The following is a 19,245-nucleotide window of genomic DNA, read 5'->3' as shown; positions in this document are numbered from 1 at the left end:
TTGTCTCAAGTAGGAAGATAAGTTTAATAAATCTGTAAGGTGTGTCCAAGTACTAAATCGAAAGTACATCATCGAAAATTTCCTTAAACCAGTATGATAGCATCTGACCTTGGAGGGTTGATTAAAGTTGATTTACAGCTGTAGAGTGGACAAGTTTTCTGCCAAAGTGAGATCTCTTGAAGCTTAAAGATCTTAGAAATTTCAAAAACTTGCTTCTGCAAAATAGCAGCAACAGTTGTGATTCACTTATCCCACTTTCTGAAACGAGATTCACGTAAACAATGCATCAGCAATGGTTAAATTTAGCTTTTTGTATGTGGCAGTTTTACATTATGTCTAGTTGTTTAGGGTTGCACTTTCATAAAGTATAGACATAAATGTGAATAACATGCTTAGATCTCAAAAATCAGTCTATAATTTGTGTGATTTGTTTTCTGTTGCTCTAAATGACATACGATCTGTTTCCAGTGATTGTGTAGTTGACCTCTGTGAATGAAATGAAATGAAATGATCTATACTTGGTACAAAACAAACAGTGTCAAACAATCAACACAGCAAAATGTGATGTTAAAGGAAACTAAATAAGAAAAGCACAATATTTGTCAGAACATATGTAAAATAAGATGTGATGAGACTTATGATCTCCCCTGATTTAAGAACATTTCTACGATAAAGCAACTGCTTAATGACAACAGAAATGACCTTAAGAAACTCTTGCTTGTGTGTGTACAGATGAGGGTTGAACACACAGCCTTGAAGTGCTCCATTGTTTGTGATATTTGTTATAGAATCTGTTTTAATATTCTGTTTCTATATTAAATTAATGGCCACACCTGATTCAAGTTGTTCTGAAACTTATAGATGATAAACTGTGTGGAAATTTTGAGATCAGTTTTTTGGTTGATTTATTTTTTTTCCAACTTAAGACGTTCCATTTCTGTGAGGGCATTCTTCCCAATTCTCTGTTTCAGATTTGGCCTTAAGACAGATTAATGTGTCAGTATGTTAGAAAATAGTTTTTGAAGTGTTGACCTAACGTATTTAGAAATTCAATTTGTCTAAAACAGACTTGAACATAATAAAATGGCAAGAGCATTTTTTTTACAAAGGTTTTAGCCTAAATATTGTCATTTCAAGAAGGCTTGCGCAGTAATAAATAGTCACTGATATTATAAATGTAATTTGCATCTTCATTTTTCTGTCTTTTGTCTTACAGAAAAACATTCCCTCACCTACATCTACACGGCTTTCTCCAAACCAGTGAATCTCCCGGGGCTGCATGAGTTCACTGCCATGGGTTTACTGGATAACAATATGATTGACTACTATGACAGTGAGCACCAAGTTAAAGTTCCCAAACAGGACTGGATGGAAAAACATCTTGAACCAGAGTACTGGGAGAAAGGCACCCAGTCCAGAAAGAGCAAGCAGCAATGGTTCAAGGTCAACATCGACATATTGATGAAACGAATGAGACAGAATGACAATGGTGAGATCCAATGATTTTAGCCTATAATAAAAATACTAAAATAATAATAATAATCTATAAATGATGCATGTTAAATCTAAACAGCAGGATTGCAGTTAATTTATTCTCTAAATATTTTCTTGCATGTGAAATCTTTAATGTTTTGGTTTTTAATTTTTTCAAATTTTGTTCTTACAGACACCCATATTCTTCAGTGGATGCATGGCTGTGAGGGTGAAACTCAGCCTGATGGCTCGCTGAAGTTTGTCCGTGGGATGGACATGTACAACTATGATGGAAGCGACTTTCTGTCCTTTGATGACAACCATCAGGTTTGGGTTGCTCCCATTCATGCAGCAGAAGAAACCAAGAGGAAGTGGGATGAGGTCCAGGTGCTGAAGGAATACACCAAGGGCTACCTGGAGAAGGAGTGCATGGAATGGATGAGCAAGTTTAGAGGCTTTGGGAAAGAGAAGATTGAAAAAGCCTGTATGTATAACATAATCAGACTTTTTCGCTATTCTACATATAGTTTCATCAAAAATAGTGAATTCATTCAGTTTTTGAGAAAGAGAACATAGTTTTTTTCTTTTCTACTAAATCAAAGCATTTGTCTAAAGATCTGAAGTGTATATCTAAAGTAGAAAGATGTTTGTAAAATAAGGTAATACTTTGTCTAAGAAATGTAGCATTTATTTCTCTTCTGTGAGGTTTTGCTTTTCTATATAGTTAAATTGATAAAATAGAAAAGTTAAAATGATCTAAACATTGAATTGCTTCCCTGCTAATGCCACATTTCATTTTGTTTTTCAAGCTCCACCTGAAGTCTACCTGTTCACACGAAAGGTTAACATTGAACAAAACATTATCTTGACGTGTCTGGCAACGGGCTTCTATCCAGGAGAAATAATCCTGAATATCAAAAGAAATGGGCGTGTCCTGACTAAAGAGGACGGGTTGGTGACCTCTGGATATCGCCCAAATCATGACCACACCTTCCAGAGGAGAGATCACGTAGAGATTTTGAAGTCTGATGTTTCCGCCTACATCTGTGAAGTCGAGCATCTTGCCTCTAAAAGGCATGTTAATCAGACATGGGGTGAGAACCTTTTTGTTCTACTTCTATATCTAAGCTTACTTATTTAGTTCAGTTCAGTTCAGTTCACTTTACTTAGGTAAATTATCAACATTAAACAGAAAACAATACTAATCAACAAACCCATAATTTACCAAAGAAGGAATAGACTGAAGCCAAAGCTTATACTTGCGTACCCTGTTCATATGCTTTGCAGCCTTAGCAGTTATAAGTTAAACTCAAATGAGAATTGTTGGCTGGTTGGTCAAGTTCAGTTCTCATTCAACACCCAGCATACTAAAAGGATTGCTACTGTGTTAGCTTACAGTGAATAAGAGAAATAAAAAATATAATGTCTCTTTCTTTTTGTTGAACGTTGAACACTGACTATATGAAACCTTCAGTGCTTTACAAGTTTGGGGTTTGTTTGTGTCCTGGTAGATGAGTTGTTGCTTTCAGAGCAATTTTGGCAGACACTCCTGAGAAGGTTAATCCCTGTTTCATAGCTTACTGTAGTTAAGAGTCCAAAAGTCTTAGAAATTATTTGTAGCTTTTTCCTGACTGATTGTCAGAAAATGTTTATACTGTTTGATTTCTTTAGATCAGCATGATAGGTTGATTAAAAAAAATGCCTAGTTTGTTTTGTCTGACGGGTTCTACTTCAGATTGTGCAGGTTTGGGGGTGAAGTGTGGCTAAAAAAAATGATTTCTGTTTTCCAGAACAAGTGGTCAGGTCATGATTTTGCCAATGAAAACTGCTTTTTGTATTTATTGTGATTATCTCTGAAAACAACATTTGTTTGATGATCTGAAACATTTAAATGTGAGAGAAGACAATGGTAGAATAAGGGGAGAATATACTTTCTTTTTTACAGCACTGTAAGTTAAGGTATTTCATATACAGCTAAAGTTCAAGTGGTCCCATATGAAATTCCACACATTATGTATTGAAAGCGAACTAAATCTAATATGAAATTTGTTTTGTTGTAGAAAACCCTTTTGTAGAAGACAAAGGAAATACCAACGTCATCATTGCTGCTTCTGCTTCTATCGTGATTGTGGTTGTGGCTGTTGCTGTGACACTTGTCTGCCTTAAGCTGAGGACAAGTCGACTTGGTAAGATTGTTTTACACGTCTCTTGAAAATATACAGTTGATGCCTCCTTACATCCCTTTTGTTAACTTTGTTTCATCTGCATACATTAGAATAAAATACCTGATGAAAATGTTAATCAAAAAATGTAAAAAGTCATTGTTAAATTGTACTAAAACTCACATTTACACCAATGTACACACTAACTATATAGTCTTTTCATTATGCAAATAAATAGGTCTATTAAATTTGCTCTTGTCAGGTACAGAGGTCTCTATTGTTTTATTATGAACTAAATGAGGTATCAAAGTAAATGGTTGAACAGTTCTTCATTACAATGAAAATTAATTAATCTGTTTCCTTTCTTCATGATAGCATATCATGAGGTTTTAAATCCATTGAAGTGTTGCCCCCAACCAAAAGCAAGATACACGATTTATCAAGAAATCAAGCCTAGTATTCGTTTATTTCTTTGACCAGAAAAACCCTGAATGTCTTCTAATCATTTTCATTTTCATGTGTACAGTTCAGATATATTTTCATTTATTTTGATTATTTTATAATATAACCCTGGGTCTTGCTTTGGGACAGCCATAAACACTGAGCTGGAGCTTGTAACAAAAGTGTTAAAACATTTCTAGTATTGAAGAAAATTAAATAGAAATATTTTGTTATTGAATGTTTTAATAAATATGTGTCTTCATTAATAGATTGTGATGAAGAAAATTCTCCTCATTCAAGTAAGTACTTAATTTCAATGCATTTGTAAATCACCTTAATACTCTGTGTCAGGCATATTAGAATGATTTTTGTAATTACTGGGCTGTTCATTGTTTCAAATATATACCAATATATGTCTTTATTTGTAGGTTTAAGTTCTGTGGCCTCCTCTGGATCTGGTAAGTCACACCCATTGATTTTTTACACTGAAAAATGTTCTGTCTATTTCCTATAAAGCCTTAGGGGTAAACCATAGTCTCATATACTTTGATGTAAATGACTGTCTCATATAAAAGGTTACTCAGGAAACAAAGTGACTTTTTTAAATCAGAGTTGTTTTAACATGGCAGTCATTCATTTAGTCCTTGGTTCTGCTCTGATTAATCTTAAGTGCTGAAACAAATTTCTGTTTGGTAAAACTTATACTAATAGAGTTCATTGCAAGAAAGATAATTTCTAGACTTATCACATAGCATCATAAGCTCCTTTTTTCTTAAAAGTAAAAAGGTATATTAAAGACATGTTAAAGCATATCAAAATTGGTCATTTGAAAATATTTATCAGTATTTTCAAAATAAATACAGCACTTTGCAAGAAGTCTGGGTAACACTTTATTTGACAGGTTATGAATAAGCCTGTCATGACACCGTCATAAACATGACATAACACCTGTCATGAATGTGAGTACGATAAGTCTTCATGAATATTTATGACTGTTCTCATAAAGTGTCATGATTCGGTAAGTCATGACAGTTTTAATACAAAGTTGACATTACTCAAAATGTCTTTGTTATGACAACTTGACATTAACCAAGAAGTCATGATCTGACATAAATTTGTTAAAGTATTACTGATCATACTTTAAAATTATGTAGATTTATGTTCTTAAAGATAAAGTTTAATTGAGTAATTCTAAAATACCAAATGTCAAAATTAGGATGCAATTTTGACTTTAAATATGTGTTTAATTTACATATTTTAAGTAAATATAAATATGCATTTTAAATTAAATGCATTTCTAGAGCCATAATTTTGTTTTAGCCATAGAATTTAAACTAAAATATTATCTTTAAGTCTCAGTTTGTATTTTTTTTTTTATTTAGTTTAATTTTAGTCACCTAATGTTTACTAATTGTTAGTTAAAATGTGCTTCAGCTATCAAGGAGAGTAAATCATCATCTTTGTGACAGAGACTTTGCATGGTGCACCATGAGCTCTGAGTCTGGTTGTTACTGTGACATTTGTGTAGCATTTATGCAAATTTCTTTTATAAGTAATTATTCGTAAAGTTGCAAAAAATTTTCCTAAGAAATTTGTCAACAACCTTAAAATCTTGCAGCCTCCTTTCAATCACATTATACATGCCACAGTTTTAGATGCATAGAAACATATTTTATTTTATATTTGAGTCTCCATTACCAATATTTATATTTAATTTCTTGCTTTTAAACATAAATTAAAGGATATTTTTGTAATGCAATTCATTTGTCATTATATGTGGGTAGATGTCCTAGCCTTCTCCCCCTTGCATCGCACTTAAGTGTTATAGCATTTTCAGGCTAACAAGAATTTTTCCTAATGTTTTGTCTGGTGTAATAAAGATTTAACTATTTAACTTAAAGTGTGAAAGCGATCTTATCCAAAAAACAAAAAATGTGCCTTGTTGTGAAATTATTGAACAAATTGGATCAAATTACTGTTAAAATGATTGCACAATTGGAATATACCTAAAAAACACAGAATAAAAAGATATGTTTCTGTTGTTAAGATGTTATGTTACAAATATTCAAAAACAGCTAACAGTAGTGAGTTTTGTATTTACTGTCTGTGTTTGAATATTGTGTGTAGATAAACCAGTCCGTGATAAAAAGAAACCTGATGAGAACAACCCCCTCCTTGATACTGGTAAGATTTTTTTTTCCAGTAATCTTTTCAACATCCATACAGTCGTAGCATTAAAGCAGTAAATGCAAACTTATTCTCTGTCAGACAGGTGACATATGTCAGTGTTTCTTAAACAATATGCTTTTCATGCAAATGTATCTTTTTCCCTAGACATGTCTGTGACTAGACTTGTCACATAACATCATAAGCTCCTTTTTTTCTTCACAGAAAAAAGGTTTAAATATATGTTAAAGCATATCAGATGAAAATGTTCAAAATAAATATAGCACTTTGCAAGAAGTCTGACAATGAAATACATTTTTAATTTAATGTCCTGTGTATAACTGTCAGTGCAGACAGTAACTCTGGTAAGCTAACTTAGTTTTTCAACAGTGTTATTTTTTATGCTGTTAAGATAAAAATGTATAAAACAGATTTAAGGACATGAATCCTGCTGCTTATTATTGATATTTGTTGTAGATGAAAATGCCAAAGATGCAAAACCACCTGAAGAAGCTGAAGAATCAGTTCCTGTGTTAAACAGAAACTGATTCTTTCTGTTCAACACATTTTGTTTATTTATACATAATAAATTCACAATAATCGCTGCAGAGTTAATTTTGTAAAATATTTTGATTGGTCCAGTTGTGTTTCCTCTAAATTAATAAAAGCAATTTAGTAATTCTAAAATGCTAAATGTCAAAATTAGGTTGCAGTTTTGATTTTAAATCTGTATTTAAAGTACATATTTTAAGTACATTTAATATGCATTTTAAATTAAATGCATTTCTAGAGCCATAATTTTGTTTTAGCCATAGAATTTAAACTAAAATATTATCTTAATGTCTCAGTTTATATTTTATTTTTTTTATTTAATTTTTATTTAACTTATAGTGTGACAGTGATCTTATCCATAAAACAAAAAAAGTGCCTTGTTGTGAAATTATTGAACAAATTAGATCAAATTACTGTTAAACTGATTGCACAATTGGAATTGTGAAAATAACAGATTAAAGAGATATGTTTCTGTTATGATATTGCATTACAAATATTCAAAAATAGGTAACAATAGTGAGTTCTGTATTTACTGTCTGTGTTTGAATCATTTTGTGTAGATAAACCAGTAAGCGATTTAAAGAAACCTGATGAGAAGAAGCCCCTCCTTGATAATGGTAAGATTTTTTTCCAGTACTCTTTTCAACATTCATACAGTCGTAGCATTAAAGCGGTAAATGCAAACGTATTCTCTGTCAGACAGGGGAGACGGGTCAGTGTTTCTTAAGCAATATGCTTTTCATGCAAATGTATCTTTTTCCCCAGACATGTCTGTGACTATGTTTCAAAACTTTCCTAAAATTTGAGCAATACATATTTTTCATCTGTGTTAAAGGTGTAATAAAACTGATTTATTAGTAATTTTAATAAAAATATTTTTGCAAGGTTTTGCCACTTATTGTAAAATTACATTTTTATTATTTTATCCCACATTCCTTCTGCTTTGCAACTATCAAGCCTACATTTACTAAATATTAGTGGGGCAAAATTAACAATAGTTTGTAGTTGAATCTTTTAAAAACTGTTTTTTGTTGGGGTTTTTTGCCCTGAAGATAAATCCTTCAATCTAATTATTTTTTATCTTTGCTAAAGATAACTCGCAAATTTATCTTACTACTACGTCAAAACAAGAAGCAAACTATATTTTTTTGTTTTATATACATATATAAGCCTTTATATGTATAAAGATACACCACCATATGTCTTTATTTGTAGATGGAGATTCTATGATCTCTTCTGAGTCGGGTAAGTCACACTCATTGCTTTTCTAAACTTTCAAATATTGTTTATCTCAAAATTTCCTATAAATCATATGGTGTAAAAAAAAAACAAAAAACAAAACCCCGTCTGGAGGGCGCGACGCGCCGATGATGTGTTCGCATTCACTTCAGCGCCCTACGGTCCCATAACAGGGTAAATGTAGTGAGTTGTACCTTTCACCTACCTTCGTGTCGGGGAGGGAGGGGAGGGTACAGTGAGCGTATGCTGTGTACGCATCATCCACCTGAGAAATGTGTTCCTTCGGTGGGGGCGGGGCGCCGACTTACGTGTTCGCATCCACCTGAATAATATGTAGTTGCGACCCTGAAAGTGATGAAATGCCTGATAGAAAACTCGTATCCACTTACTGAGCACATTTTTCCCAGCATTTACTCAGATTACATATTGATCTGTAATGTGACCAAAAATGTTAGTTAATGAAAAGTTATCTTTAAATGTCCGTGATTAGGCTTGAACACTTTGATAAAATGTGATATATAATTATTATTTCATCTGTGGCTATGCTAAATAGTCATGGAAAGTTCCATTGTTGTGAACCAGCTATAGTATAGCAGAGAAAAAAGGGGAAGAGGTGAGCAATGCTTACACAAGGGTGATTTACAGCGTTAAGGCCATCCTCTTGGATTTGACTGATTGTTTGATGGAGCAGTGTGATTATGTAGATAATAGTAGGACCAAAGGGAGGAGGCAGAGGAACTTGATTTTTTTTCTCACAGATTATTTGTCTCATTTTACATTGTCACAACATAGTTATAGTTTTAGCTATTTTTTATGTAAAAACATATGTTTTCATTAAAGTTACATACTGCAGTTTTAACTGTGTTATGAAATTGATTATTCAGTAATTTTAATGAATAGAATATTTATTTGCAAGGATTTGCTGCAGATCATAACTTTGTTTTTGTATTAATAGGTAGAGCCTCTACTCAAAGTAAGTACTTCATTTCTTTGTGATACATCACCTTACTACTCTGTTGAAAGTGCATGTCATTCACTCTAAGATGGACTTTCTTTGTAGAATACTGAACTGTTTATTGGTTCAAAGATATGTAAACATATGTCTTTCTTTGTAGGTCTAAATTCTGAGGACTCCTCTGGATCAAGTAAGTCACACACATTGATTTTCTAAACTTTGAAACTGTTTCAACGTTGATTTAGGGAGCGTGGCCAGCAGCAGCTTGTTTAGATTTAAAGTCACAAGAGGTCCTAAAACAGCTCATTCTGAAAGGAGCTCAAACTAGTCAGAACTGACCAGACCGAAACCTCATTATCTAAGAATGACGTTGTAAAAAGAAAAGAAAAAAAACAACATGTTTTGTATAGCTCACAAACCTATCCTAATCTCTTCAAGGAAGCATAATAAGTTACATTTACATTTGTGGCCTGTGCAAATGAAAGGGCAGAAATAATTAACTTGTAAAACTTTAAACATTATTCAGGAAACTCTGAGTTGTCTGAGTGACAAGCTTTCAGTTATGCCCTCTGTGCTTGTAGATATCTATATGGCTCATTTCCTGTGCAAGGATCAATAATATATTGGGTAGCATATGAAGCAGCTTTGGATTGAAATATGCCACAAAAAGCACATCTAAAGAGCTTCTGCATACAGCTTGGCAATTATGTATGCATTCTGTTAATAAACTTTATACAACATCAGCTGTGTGCACATTTCTAAGTCGTGAACATGAACACATTTTCTGTATCTTTTAGAAAAAACCAATCCATCCAACGATTCTGGTGCTGAACGTAAGTAACTTCACACTCAAAATGTTTGCTGTGCGTTTCAATAGAAGCACAGAAAGAACATAAGTAGCACAACAACAACAACAAAAAAAAACTTATTGTGTTACTTATGTTCACTGTTTTGTAAAAAAATAATGTAACCCAATTTTTATTTACTTCTGCAGCGGGCTCATCTTCTGGTACCAGCAGTGACAGTGAGTGACACAAGTCTGATTAATTCGCTTTCTCAACTGTTTGGAACCAGATTTACCAGAATACATAAAATAATCATGGCAACACATTGTATAGAAACTTTAAAAACATACTGATCTACATGAAAAAAAAAAAAAAAAAACTGAATTTGGGCTAATTCAGTCTCTGCTTTATGTTTAACCCTGATTGTCTCCAGTAACCCATAGTCCAATTTAAAAGAAACAAACTAATGAAAACCTTGTAGAAATTGTTTACTGAGACAAGTTTTCTTTTTGTTGTCAGGTACAGAGGTCTCTATTGTTTTATTATGAACTAAGGTCAAACTAAATGCTTGAACAGTCCATTATTACATTGAAAAGTAGTCAGTCTATCTTTCTTCATGTTAGCATATCATGAGGTTTTAGATCCACTGAAGTGTTTCTTCCAACAAACAACAATATACAAAATTTATGAAGAAATCAAGTGTAATATTCCTTTTTTGTTTTTCTTTTGACCAAAAATACCCTGAAAGCTTTCCAATCATTTTAAAAGGCAGTGTGTACAGTCCAGATATATTTTTAGTTATTTAGATTATTTTATTTAAATAATATAACCCTGAAACTATAGTGTTACCTCTTCCTTTGGGACTACCAAAAATTGTGAGCTGGAGCTTACTGCATGATGAGCAGTGATCAAAATTTCTAATCAAAAGTGTTAAAACATTTTTAGTATTGAAGAAAATGAATTACAAATATTTTGTTATTGAATGTTTTAATAAATAATAAATATGAGACTGCATTAATAGATTGTGATGAATAAAAGTCTTCTCATTCAATTCAGTACTTCATTTCAATGCATTAATCAATCACCTTAATACTCTGTGTCAGGGATATTAGGATGTCTTTTGCAATTACTGCTCAGTTCATTGTTCCAAAGATATACCAATATATGTCTTTATTTCTAGGTTTAAATTCTGTGGCCACCTCTGGATCTGGTAAGTCACACCCATTGATTTTCTACACTGAAAAGTGTTCTGTCTGCTATTTCCTATAAAGATGTAGGGGTAAACCATAGTCTAATGTAATTTGATGTAAATGACTGTGTCATATAAAAAGGTACCCTGGAAATCAAGTTACTTTTTTTAATCAGTCGTTTTGACATAACATTCATTTATTCCTTGGTTCTCCTCTGATTAATCTTAAGTGCTGAAACAAATTTCTCTTTGGTCAAACTTATTCTAAAAGAGTTTATTGCAAGATAGATAATTACTAGACTTGTCACATAGCATCATAAGCTCCTTTTTTCATAAAAGTTTAAAGATATATTAAGGATATGTTAAAGCATATCAGATGAAAATGTTCAAAATAAATATAGCACTTTGCAAGAAGTCTGATAAATGAAATACAGTTTTAATTTAATGTCCTGTCCAGTGTAGACAGTAACTCTGGCAAGCAAACATAGTTTTTCAACAGTTTTATTTTTTATGCTGTTAAGATAAAATTATATAAAACAGATTTAAGGACATGAATCCTGCTGCTTATAATTGATATTTGTTGCAGATGAAAATGCCAAAGATGCAAAACCAGCTGAGAAAGATAATCTGCCACCAAGTAAGTGATACTTTCTGTTCAATAAATTTTGTTTAATTATACAGAATAAATTCACAATAATCACTGCAGATTTAATTGTGTAAAATACTTTGATTGGTCCAGTTATATTTCCTCTAAATTAAGAAAAGTAATTTAGTAATTATAAGATGCCAAATGTCAAAATTAGGATGCAATTTTGACTTTAAATCTGTATTTAAAGTACATATTTTAGGTAAATTTAAATATGCATAAAATATTATCGTAATGTCTCAATTTGTATTCTTTTCTTGATTTAGTTCAATTTTAGTCACCTAATGTTTACTAAATGTTAGTTAAAATGTGCTTCAGCATATTAAGGAGAGTAAATCATGATCTTTGTGACAGAGACTTTCCATAGTGCACCATGAGCTCTGAGTCTGGTTGTTACTGTGACATTTGTGTAGCATTTATGCAAATTTCTTATATACTTAGTTTGTCTTAAAGTTGCAAAAAATTTTCCTAAGAAATTTGTCAACAACAACCTTAAAATCTTGCAGCCTCCTTTCAATCACATGATACATGCCACAGTTTTAGATGCATAGAAACATATTTTATTTTATATTTGAATTCATTTCTCATTATATTATTATATGTGGGTAGATGTCGTGGTTTTCTCCCCCTTGTATTGCACTTAAGTGTTATGCAAGTGTTATTACTATGAAAAATATCAGTGAATCATATTTTTGCTATCTGTGTTAAATATCAACTACCCTATCAACACAAATTTCCATTGTTCTCTCAACAGATAAACTTAAAGTGCACATGTTCACTCGTAAGGCCAAAGTCGAGACAAACACAATTTTGATGTGTCAGGCTACGGGCTTCTATCCGAAAGACATCATTCTGCAGATCAAAAGAAACGGCAGAATCCTTACTAAAGACGACGGGGTTCAGACCGATGAAGTTCTCCGAAATAATGACAACACCTTCCAGAGAACAGATCATGTAGAGGTTTTGAAGTCTGATGTTGCTGAATACTCCTGTGAAGTCATTCATGAAGCCACTGATGTTCACATTCAGATGGAATGGGGTGAGAAACTTTATTTCTACTCTATATCAGGGCATGATATTTTGATTTTTACAACATATATATGTTTGCAATGTTTTGTTTGGAAGGTTCTACCTCAGTGAAAAGGAATATTAAGAATATGTTAAAGCATATCAGATGAAAATATTCATCTGTATGTTCAATCCAATCCAATCCAACTTTATTTATGAAGCACTTTAAAACAACCACAGCTGATACAAAGTGCTATACATTAAAACACAACATAACAATTCAAAAATAACTCTTACAGTGTAAAAACAAACAAACATTTTCAGAAATCACTGTCCACCTTAAAACCAAGATCTGAAATAACAAGTTTAAAATATACCTCCAAAGGTCACAGGTCAACAGAGGAGGACTCACAGGAGCCACTGGGTCCAACCACCATCAACTTTGTTTTCTTTTCATTTAAATTTAAAAACGTTCAAGCCCAACCAAGCCTTGATATCACCTAGACATGCCAGGAGATGTTTGACGGAATGGACATCTTTCTCTTCAAGGGCAAATGAATCTGGCAATCGTCAGCATAACAATGAAATGAAATCCCATGTAACTGAGGATAGAACCCAGAGGCACTAGATACAGAGAGAAAAGCAGTGGGCCCAGAATTGAGCCCTATAGAATAAATACAGCACTTTGCAAGAAGTCTGACAAATGAAAGTTTTAATTTAATGTCCTGTGTATATCTGTCAGAGCAGACATTAACCCTGGCAAGCAAACTTTGTTTTTCAACAGTGTTAATAGTTTTATGCTGTTAAGATAAAAATATATAAAACAGATTTAAGGACATGTATCCAGCTTCTTATAATTGATATTTGTTGCAGATGAAAATGCCAAAAATGCAAAACCAGCGGGGAAAGATAATCTGCCGCAAAGTAAGTGGTACTTTCTGTTCAATAAATTTTGTTTATTTACACAGAATAAATTCACAATAATCATTGCAGAGTTAATTTAATAAAGTAAATTAGTAATTCTAAAATGGCAAATGTCAAAATTAAGATGCACTTTTGACTTTAAATCTGCATTTAAAGTACATATTTTAGGTAAATGTAAATATGCATTTCAAATTAAATGCTTTTCTAGAGCCATAATTTTGTTATAGCCATAGAATTTAACCTAAAATATTATCTTGAAGTCTCAGTTTGTATTCATTTTTTATTTAGTTTAATTTTAGTCACCTAATGTTTACTAACTGTTAGTCAGTTAAAATGTGCTTCAGCATATCAAGGAGAGTAAATCATCATCTTTGTGACAGAGACTTTGCATGGTGCATCATGAGCTCTGAGTCTGGTTGTTACTGTGACATTTGTGTAGCATTTATGCAAATTTCTTATATACGTAGTTTGTCTTAAAGTTGCAAGAAAAAAATTCCCAAGAAATTTGTCAACAACCTTAAAATCTTGCAGCCTCCTTTCAACCACATTATACATGCCACAGTTTTAGATGCATAGAAACTTTTCATTTTATTTTTGAGCTCTCCATTACCAACACACAATAACAACTTTCATTAAAGTACATTACATCTCAACATTTTTTTTTAATTTCTTGCTTCTAAACATAGATTAAAGGATATTTTTGTAATGCAATTCATTTCTCATTATATCATTATATGTGGGTAGATGTCATAGTTTTCTCCCCCTTGTATTGCACTTAAGTGTTATGCAAGTGTTATATTACAATGAAAAATATCAGTGAATCATATTTTTGCTATCTGTGTTAAATATCAACTACCCTATAAACACAAATTTCCATTTTTCTCTCACCAGCTAAACCTAAAGTGCACGTGTTCACTCGTAAGGCCAAAGTCGAGACAAACACAATTTTGATGTGTCAGGCTACGGGCATTAATTCAAAAGACATCATTCTGCATATCAAAAGAAACGGCAGAATCCTTACTGAAGACGACGGGGTTCAGACCGATGGAGTTCACCCAAATAATGACAAGACCTTCCAGAGAACAGATCATGTAGAGGATTTGAAGTCTGATGTTGCTGAATACTCCTGTGAAGTCATTCGGAAAGCCACTGATGTTCACATTCAGGTGGAATATGGTGAGAAACTTTTATTTCTACTCTATATCAGGGCATGATATTATGATTTTAAAACATATGTATTTTTGCTTTGTTTTGTTTGGTAGATTCTACCTCAGTGAAAAAGATATATTAAGAATATGTTAAAGCATATCAGATGAAAATGTTCATCAGTATGTTCAATCCAATCCAACTTTATTTATAAAGCACTTTAAAACATCCCAGCTGATACAAAGTGCTGTACATTAAAACACAACATAACAATTAAAAATAACACTTACAGTGTAAAAACAAACAATACAATTTAGAATTAGATCCCGGTGCAGTTGAAAGCCAAGTAAAAAAGATGGGTTTTAAGATGAGCTTTAGAATATTTATTTGCAAGGATTTGCGGCAGATCATAACTTTGTTACATTGCTGAGCCAATCAGAGCTGCGGAGGAGCACTGATTGAAGGAGCTCCACTCTCAGCATGGATTTGAACTTGTGTCTTTAATTACTTCAGCAAAGCTCACCGTCTATCCATTCATTCATCCATCCATCCATCCATTTTCTTTACACCCTTGTCTCTTAGTGGGGTTGGGAGGGTTGCTGGTGCCTATCTCCAGCTAACATTCCGGGCGAGAGGCTGGGTCACTCTGGACAGGTCACCAGTCTGTCGCACAAAACTCACAGTTTTTACCAAATTCTGTATCTTTTGGTGCACTTTCATATCTGCTCCTCAGTCGCATCTTTTCGAGGTTGCTAGTGCCTCTAGTGGCGTGGGGTTGGTAACACAACTAATATAATTACATTACTAAATCAGAATACCACAGTCTTTATTATTTATTATTAGTTTTTCATTCTCTTAAGAATGTAGAGCTAATTAAATGATCTAAACAATACCTTAAAGTGGTTCCTGCTTCTCTTGATGGCCAATCTTTTGAAACTGTGGCAAATTTGAAATACCTCTGGTCGTTCCTGGACAGTCAGCTCAACTGAAAACACTGACTATATTTTGAAGAACTGTTCTCAGAGACTCTACCTTTTAAGAAGACTTAGTGATCTTGGGGTGATCCAACTAGACTCTAATTGGGTCACCCCTGTTTTGAATTTGGGGGAAAAAAATAATACTTTATTTATCACTACAGAAGGGTTCAGTGAAAGCGCATATGAAACTGGTGGGTTCGGTACCTCAAAAAAGGTTAAGAACCACTTCCCTAGTCGAAGTACCCCCAGGCCTCGAAGCACCCCGGATGAATGTCTAAAGCCACTTTGTTGACATAAAGGATGTCAACAAAGCAGTCCGACTCCGGTCGGTGAGGAGAGGTTTCCGCGACTGGGCCGGGGCGTGGCCGGACAATGGTCACCCTTCTCCATTCACGCACAGCATGTTCATGGAGAACGTGGTGCTAAATGACCTGCAGACGACCTGATTCTAGACGGTCGGTAGGTAGATAGGTCAGTCAAACTTTATTAACAAACCAGCGTACTGACAACTCTCCCAGCATGCACCGCGCGCTTCTTCTATGGGCGAAAATGAAGTCGGCGGCTGCTTGCCGTAGTTGCTAGACCTGTTGTGGCTCAATATTGATCCATATATAAGGCGCACCGGATTATAAGGCTCACTGTTGGCTTTTGAGGAAATTGAAGGTTTTTACGTGCGCCTTATAGTAAGGAAAATACGGTACTTCATTTCTTTGTGAGGCATTTGCCAATCACCTTGCTACTCTGTTGAAAGTACATGTTTGATGCACTCTAAGATGGACTCTTTTTTAGAATACTGAACTGTTTATTGGTTCAAAGATATGTAAACATATGTCTTTCTTTGTAGGTCTAAATACTTTAGACTCCTCTGGAACAATTAATTCACAAACATTGATTTTCTAAACTTTGAAACTGTTTCAACGTTGATTTAGGGAGCGTGGCCAGCAGCAGCTTGTTTAGATTTAAAGTCACAAGAGGTCCTAAAACAGCTCATTCTGAAAGGAGCTCAAACTAGTCAGAACTGACCAGACCGAAACCTCATTATCTAAGAATAACGTAAAAAGAACAACAACCTGATGAACATGTTTTGTATAGCTCACAAACTTATCCTAATCTGATCAAGGAAGCATAAATTACCTTTATATTTGTGGCTTGTGCAAATGAAAGGGCAGACTCTTATCAAAAATAATTAACTTGTAAAATTTAAACAGAATTCAGGAATCTCTGAGTTGTCTGAGTGATGCGTGGTGACAAGCTTTCAGTTATGACCTCTGTCATAACTGACAGAGGTCAGTTATGACTGACAGAGGTCGGTTATGACAGACTGACCTCTGTGCTTGTAGATATCTATATGATTCATTAGCAAGAGTTTTCCTGCACAAGGATCAATAATATATTGAGTAGCATATGAGGCAGCTTTGGATTGAAATATGCCACAAAAAGCACATCTAAAAAGTTTCTTCATATAGCTTGGCCAATGATGTATCTATACATTCTGTTAATAAACTTTATAGAGCAACAGCTGTATGGACATGTCCAAGTCGTGAACATGAACACATTTTCTGTATTTTTTAGGACAAACCCAATCCATCCAACGATTCTGGTGCTGAACGTAAGTAACTTCACACTTAAAAATGTTTGTTGTGTGTTTCAATAGAAGCACAGAAAGAACATAACTAGCACAACAACAGCAAAGAAAAACTTCTTGTGTTACTTATGTTCACTGTTTTGTAAAAAATAATGTAACCCAGTTTTTTATTTACTTCTGCAGCGGGCTCATCTTCTGGTACCAGCAGTCAAAGCGAGTGACACGATTCTGACTACTTCACTTTCTCAACTGTCTGGAACCAAATTTACCAGAATACATAAAATAATCATGGCAAGACATTGTATAGAAACTTTTAAAACATACTACTTGCTGATCTACATGAAAAAAATATATATATAATTTGGGCTAATTCAATCTCTGCTTTATGTGTAACACTGATTGTCTCCAGTACCAATTTAAAAGAAACAAACTAATCAAAATCTTGTAGAAATTGTGAAACTGAGACAACTGTTCTTTTTGTTCAGAGAAAATAAATCAAAAATAAACTGTGTTCTCTGGCTGATCTATGAAATCTGATATTTAAAACCTACTTACAAATAGGAAGAATTGGATGAATGATTATGTTCAGTATTAGTTAAGCACACAAAATACTCCTAAACTATGAGATTTCCAAATGAAAATGTTCTTCAATGTGAGTTTTTTTTTTCTTTTCTGTAGACTTGAAGAGTAGAAATAAAACTGAGTTTGAAAATACGTTGGATTAGCAAAGTAAAATTTATTTGTTTAAATATTAACACCACATATACTACTTTCTCCCATCTATGAATTAAGGGATTTCTTTTTAAGTTCATTTGGATTTTTGCAATGTTGATAAAAAGGTTTGTTTCATAAATGTGTTCTTTTAAACATTTGCTTTATTGAGTTGATTATTTCTCAAAGTTTTCTTATTTTCTATGGTATCCATTATTAATGAAATACAAGATTGTTTCTTAAAAAATTTGTCTATCTTTTATTAGTTTTTGTTTGTATTTTGGGAGTTTATGGGGCTTTATTCCATTGATTTAAAGTTGTGTGATAAATGGTATACATTTTTTCGACATTAAATTGCACCGGTGGTACAAAGATTACTCAGAAATAATTGTATTTTGTATGTCAAATGATAAGAATATGAGCAAAGTATTGGCATTAGCACCTTGCCTCAAATGGTTAACTCAAGCTATGCATGAAGTTTTTCAGTAATTTTACTGTATCACCTTCGTAATCATATCTTTACATGTTTTCTATTCACTGGTCTTTTGTGAGAGACCTTTTTGAAATGATTTAGACTTCTGAACAGAACACATACTGAATGCTGAAACATTTCTGTTTTTGTTTCCCTCTGAATAAATAAATCAAAATATTCTATAAGTTGTTGCTTTTTTTCATGGTTTACGTGAAGTTTTTATCATTCTGCCCAGTTTTTTTTTTAAGTTTTAGCTAATATCAAGATGATGTTAAAAAATTCTAAGTTTTAAAAATCTCTACATTATGCTGGGATTCTTAAAATAGAAGCTTTATTAGCAGGGCCTAACTACCAGAAGTTTAATCACCATAGTTTTGACTTTGGACTTCATGTGTACAGAAAAGCGAAATGATAATTACAGGGCAGATGAGTGCTCTAACTCAGCTTTGCATAAGTTCTGCATAGTGTGCTGTAAATGATCAAATATTGATTTACAAGTGTACATAATATGTAAGACTTTGAAATGAGTTTCTCTGATTTGATAATAATTGAGAAAAACACATTTTATTTGAGCTATTAAACTGGTTCCAAAATAGTATCTTTTTTCTTATATTATTGAAATGAAACAGTTTGACTTTTGAAAATGATTCACAGGTGTAGATGTCCCTTTAGCATTTAAGAAGTTAATTAAAACTTAACTTTTTTGAACAAAGCTTTAATGTAAAATGTTATTTTAAATTAACAGTAAGATCCCAGTTATTTCAGATGGTACATGCATAATGTGAAATGCTCTGCACAAAACACAATTTCCATG

The 19,245-nt window shown here is 33.0% G+C and overlaps 1 protein-coding gene across 2 annotated transcripts in view; it reads left to right on the top strand.

Annotated features, from left to right (window-relative positions):
• Positions 1-18,606, top strand: part of LOC103149743 (HLA class I histocompatibility antigen, B-38 alpha chain-like) — a 30,603-nt gene extending 11,997 nt beyond the window's left edge. Inside the window, exons 2-21 of one of the 2 annotated variants that reach the window (XM_007569056.2) lie at positions 1,217-1,489; positions 1,667-1,957; positions 2,283-2,567; positions 3,534-3,659; positions 4,346-4,375; positions 4,505-4,534; positions 6,204-6,260; positions 7,355-7,411; positions 8,010-8,039; positions 8,989-9,006; positions 9,149-9,178; positions 9,786-9,821; positions 9,983-10,012; positions 10,954-10,983; positions 11,549-11,599; positions 12,363-12,647; positions 13,490-13,540; positions 14,432-14,716; positions 17,236-17,272; positions 17,432-18,606. In XM_007569056.2, the coding sequence (XP_007569118.1) occupies positions 1,217-1,489; positions 1,667-1,957; positions 2,283-2,567; positions 3,534-3,659; positions 4,346-4,375; positions 4,505-4,534; positions 6,204-6,260; positions 7,355-7,411; positions 8,010-8,039; positions 8,989-9,006; positions 9,149-9,178; positions 9,786-9,821; positions 9,983-10,012; positions 10,954-10,983; positions 11,549-11,599; positions 12,363-12,647; positions 13,490-13,540; positions 14,432-14,716; positions 17,236-17,270 (2,030 nt within the window). In that variant the 3' untranslated portion in view covers positions 17,271-17,272; positions 17,432-18,606. The remainder of the gene's footprint in view (positions 1-1,216; positions 1,490-1,666; positions 1,958-2,282; positions 2,568-3,533; positions 3,660-4,345; positions 4,376-4,504; positions 4,535-6,203; positions 6,261-7,354; positions 7,412-8,009; positions 8,040-8,988; positions 9,007-9,148; positions 9,179-9,785; positions 9,822-9,982; positions 10,013-10,953; positions 10,984-11,548; positions 11,600-12,362; positions 12,648-13,489; positions 13,541-14,431; positions 14,717-17,235; positions 17,273-17,431) is intronic. The other variant, XM_016680171.1, reaches the window with a different exon arrangement.
• The last annotated feature ends 639 nt before the right edge of the window (positions 18,607-19,245 follow it).

This window comes from Poecilia formosa, unplaced genomic scaffold (assembly GCF_000485575.1).
Source record: "Poecilia formosa unplaced genomic scaffold, Poecilia_formosa-5.1.2 Scaffold235, whole genome shotgun sequence".
Lineage (NCBI taxonomy): Eukaryota > Metazoa > Chordata > Actinopteri > Cyprinodontiformes > Poeciliidae > Poecilia > Poecilia formosa.
This window is presented reverse-complemented; position numbering and strand designations above follow the sequence as displayed.